General features: G+C 40.0%; 1 protein-coding gene across 5 annotated transcripts in view; it reads right to left on the bottom strand.

The window, feature by feature from the left end:
• Positions 1–4,268, bottom strand: part of ESRP1 (epithelial splicing regulatory protein 1) — an 82,766-nt gene that overhangs the window by 6,668 nt on the left and 71,830 nt on the right. For 2 of the 5 annotated variants that reach the window (XM_011978651.1, XM_011978652.1), the window contains exon 15: positions 3,902–4,011. The exons of the other annotated variants lie outside the window; for them this stretch is intronic. In XM_011978651.1, the coding sequence (XP_011834041.1) occupies positions 3,937–4,011 (75 nt within the window). In that variant the 3' untranslated portion in view covers positions 3,902–3,936. The remainder of the gene's footprint in view (positions 1–3,901; positions 4,012–4,268) is intronic. 5 annotated transcript variants of the gene reach the window in all.

The following is a 4,268-nucleotide window of genomic DNA, read 5'->3' as shown; positions in this document are numbered from 1 at the left end:
GGTTCACGCCATTCTCCTGCCTCAGCCTCCCAAGTAGCTGGGACTACAGGCGCCCACCACCACACCTGGCTAATTTTTTGTATTTTTAGTAGAGATAGGTTTCACCGTGTTAGCCAGGATGGTCTTGATCTCCTGACCTCGTGGTCCACCCACCTTGGCCTCCCAAAGAGCTGGGATTACAGGCATGAGCTACTGCGCCCGGCCCTTTTAATATATTTTTTAAAATATTGTTAGTTTCCTGTCACTGCTGTTACCATAAATTGGGTGGCATAAAATAAGAGGTATTCATTCTCTAACAATTCTGGAGGCCAGGAGTGAGAAATTGTGTCAGGGGGGCTGCGCATCCTCTGGAGGCTCCAGGGAGCACTCAGGTCCTTGCCTCTTCCAGCTGCTGGTAGCTGGGAACACTCCTGAGCTGTGTCAACGGCTCTCTCATCTCTGCCTCCCTGGTCACACTGCTGCCTCCTCTTCTGTATGTGTCTCTGTCTCATTTCCCTCTGCCTCTTTCTTACACAAGTGATTGTATCTAGGGGCCAGCCAGATAATTCATGATCTACTTGTCCTCTCAAGAACCTCATTACAGCTTTTTCCATAGAAGGTAATAGTCACAGGTTCCAGGGATCAGGACGTGGATATATCTCGGGGTCCACCATGCAGTCCACTGGAAGCACTTTGCCATGCTACTGTTGGTTAACAGAAAAGAGTCCTCAGAGTGAAGGCAGAAGGCGTGGATCTTTTTGTCAGCTTCATCATTAGCTGTATGACTTGTGGAAGTTGCCTAACCTCTCTGGGTTTCATTTCTTCATCTGTCAAATGGGCCCATGATGCCTCCTTGCAGGGTTATGCTGTGTCTCAAATGAAACTGTGGATGTAAGTACTTACAAAAGCATGAGCCACTCGGTTATGATGATGAATTTGATACTGATAAGGAGGTGGTTAATATATATATATATATATAAAACAATACAAGGTTAAGGGGAAAGAAACAAGGTCCAAAATTGCATGAGGGTATGAGAGGATGAAAGGAAGTATTTATTATGCTTGTTTCTGGGTGGTGGGATTATTAGTGACTTCTTTATACCTGTCTCTCTGTTCCAAATTCTTTGCAATGAGCACCCAATACTTTTATAATCCTGTCTCCTAGAGTTGATAAAGATAATTAAATGAGATAAATTATGCCAGGTATTTCACACAGTGATCTATCCTTTTTTTTTTGTTTTGAGACAGGGTCTTGCTCTTTGTCACCCAGGCTGGAGTGCAGTGGTGCAATCATGGCTCACTGCAGCCTTGACTTCCTGGGTTCAATTGACACTCCTACCTCAGCCTCCAGAGTAGCTGGGATTACAGGTAAATGTCACCATACCTATGTAATTTTTTGTATTTTTTTGTAGTGACAGGGTTTCGCCATGTTGCACAGGCTGGTCTCAAATTCCTAGAGCTTAAGTGATCTGCTCACCTCGTTCTCCCAAGGTGCTGTGATTACAGGCATGAGCCACTGCTCTTAGCCTGATCTGTATTTTTAAAAATTTGTAATATAAGGCCGGGCGCGGTGGCTCAAGCCTGTAATCCCAGCACTTTGGGAGGCCGAGACGGGTGGATCACGAGGTCAGGAGATCGACACCATCCTGGCGAACACGGTGAAACCCCGTCTCTACTAAAAAAATACAAAAAAACTAGCCGGGCGAGGTGGTGGGCGCCTGTAGTCCCAGCTACTCGGGAGGCTGAGGCAGGAGAATGGCGTAAACCCGGAAGGCGGAGCTTGCAGTGAGCTGAGATCCAGCCACTGCGTTCCAGCCTGGGCGACAGAGGGAGACTCCGTCTCAAAAAAAAAAAAAAAAAAAAAATTTGTAATATAAAGGCACCTGACTTTATTATGATGAAAAGATGCAGACATCTGGATTAGAACACAGCACCCGATCTGTTATTCTGTCATGACTCCAAATATATAAATATAGGGTAAAAAACTAGAGGTGGTGAGTAATGGTTCATAGTCAGTTTAGGACATTTCTGGTATAATGTCAAAAGCGTCCATTTCTAGTCATTTCTTATCCAGTATACTCATATAAAAATATAGACTGTGTGTTAATCAAATTCATAGACAACATTGTGTTCAACAATGAACACATGAAAAGAAAATACGGACCAAAATGGATATCGACAGGCTAGAACAATGTATTCTCACCACTGAGACAAAGACTAGAGAACACCCATTACCACTGCAAAGCATTCGTACGTGACACTCCTTGGTAGGACCAAGTATCCTGAAACCTTACCGAAAATGACAGATCTGAAAAAAATCTTCACTTCTAACTTAGAACTGGGGTTTCCACACTTCAGAGCAAAGGGCTAAGATGCAAATTCTTATTTCTCAATGCTGACAAAGTATTGGCAACCTCATTTCCAGTTTAGAAACCACATGGTTAAAGCCCACAGGGTCCACTGCCATGAAAATGTTAACAGAATTGGGCATGCCAGCATGCCAACTTCAAAAAACTCAACAATCAAAAATGAATAAAAACCAGTATCAATTCCTGAACACATCCCTACAACTACATCTCCCAAGAAGCCTCAAAGAATGCCAGTATCCTTTAAGAAAAGATTGTGGATTAATGGGTATTGAGGAGAAACTGGACTCAAAACATTAATCTAGAAGACTATTTTCAAAGAAACTTATCAGGGTTCCTGTCGTCTACATTTAGTTCTAGAAAAGGAAAAAGACATGCAACAAAAAACCTTCCAATCATCTTGGATTAAAGCACATGTAAACGTATGCCCAAATCTACTTAAACACATAATGCTAAGTGAAATAAATAAGCCAGTTACCAAAGGACAAATCAATCTGCTTAGGACTACCTAGAATAGTCACATTCATAGAGACAAAGTAGAATGGTAGTTACCATAGGCTGGGGAGAAGGAGCAATGGAGAATTCTTGTTTCATGGGTACAGAATGTTAGTTTGAGAAAATAAGAAAGTTCTGGAGGTAGATGGCGGTACCTGGTTGCACGACAATGTGAATGTACACTTAATGCTACTGGACACTTTAAAATTGTTAAGTTTTGTTGTGTATATTCTACAACAATCTTTTTAAAAGAGGAAACAGGAAAAATATACCCAATCCAAAAGAATCACTACATGACTTAGTGATTATACTCCTGGGTACACACCAAAGATAATTAAAAACAGATATTCAAATAATTATGCATGAGTGCTCACATCAGCACCATTCACAATAGCCAGAAAGTGTAAACAATTAAAATGTCTATCAGTGGATAAATAAAATGTCATATGTCCATAAATGAAATATTATTCAGTCATAAAAACAAATGAAGCATTAACATGTGCTACAAGGGTGAACCTAAACAGATAAACACAGAAAAGGTCACATGTATGATTCCATTTATATGAAATATCCAGAATAGCCAAATCCACAGAGACAGAAAGCAGATTAGTTGCCAGGAGCTATTGGGAGAGAAAACAGGGAGTGACAAAAATGTTTTAGAACTAAATTGAGGTAGTAGTTGCACAATGTAGTGAATATATTAAAAACCACTGAGCTGTAAATGAGTTTAAAATGGTTAATTTTATGTTATGTAATTTTTACCTGAATTAAAAAAAAGAATACCCAACTCGTACTCCACATGAGAGATAGTAAATGAATATCCAAAGGGAAAAGTCTTCCCTTGCTCCACAATAACAACTCTGATCCATTAATGTTGCTTAGATTCTATGTGCCTAGATGACAAACTTAATTCTAGTCTCCATTCCTTCCAGGATATCTGATATTTTATATTACACTGAAGAAAAGAAGGATTCTCTCAGTTGATTTCTAAATGCCTTCAGAATCTTGATCTCTATTTGTTTGGCCCTTTATAATTTAACTTGCACATCATAAAGCCTTACCTTCTTTTCTGAGGATGTTCTAACTGCTGGGGCCCTTAAATACAAACCCATTCTTTGGGTAGAGTCCTGGCCTGGTCATTTGTGTGTATAAGTCCATCCTCGGTTGCATACTAAAACGCAAGTTAAAACAAACAGGATCAAAAGACGGACAAACTGTCACTATGGATAATATTTCAACTAAATAGATCTACCAATGAAAGTATAGGACATTTAGATAGGAGGAAACAAACACAGTTACAAGCCATATACATATCTACTAACCCAAATCTTTATTTCTTAACATGTTTAAATACCATAAGAGTCCCTTCTAGGATGGACATTAGATTGAAAACATGGATTACACACACACATACACACACACACACAC

Source organism: Mandrillus leucophaeus, unplaced genomic scaffold (genome assembly GCF_000951045.1).
Source record: "Mandrillus leucophaeus isolate KB7577 unplaced genomic scaffold, Mleu.le_1.0 Scaffold198, whole genome shotgun sequence".
Lineage (NCBI taxonomy): Eukaryota > Metazoa > Chordata > Mammalia > Primates > Cercopithecidae > Mandrillus > Mandrillus leucophaeus.
This window is presented reverse-complemented; position numbering and strand designations above follow the sequence as displayed.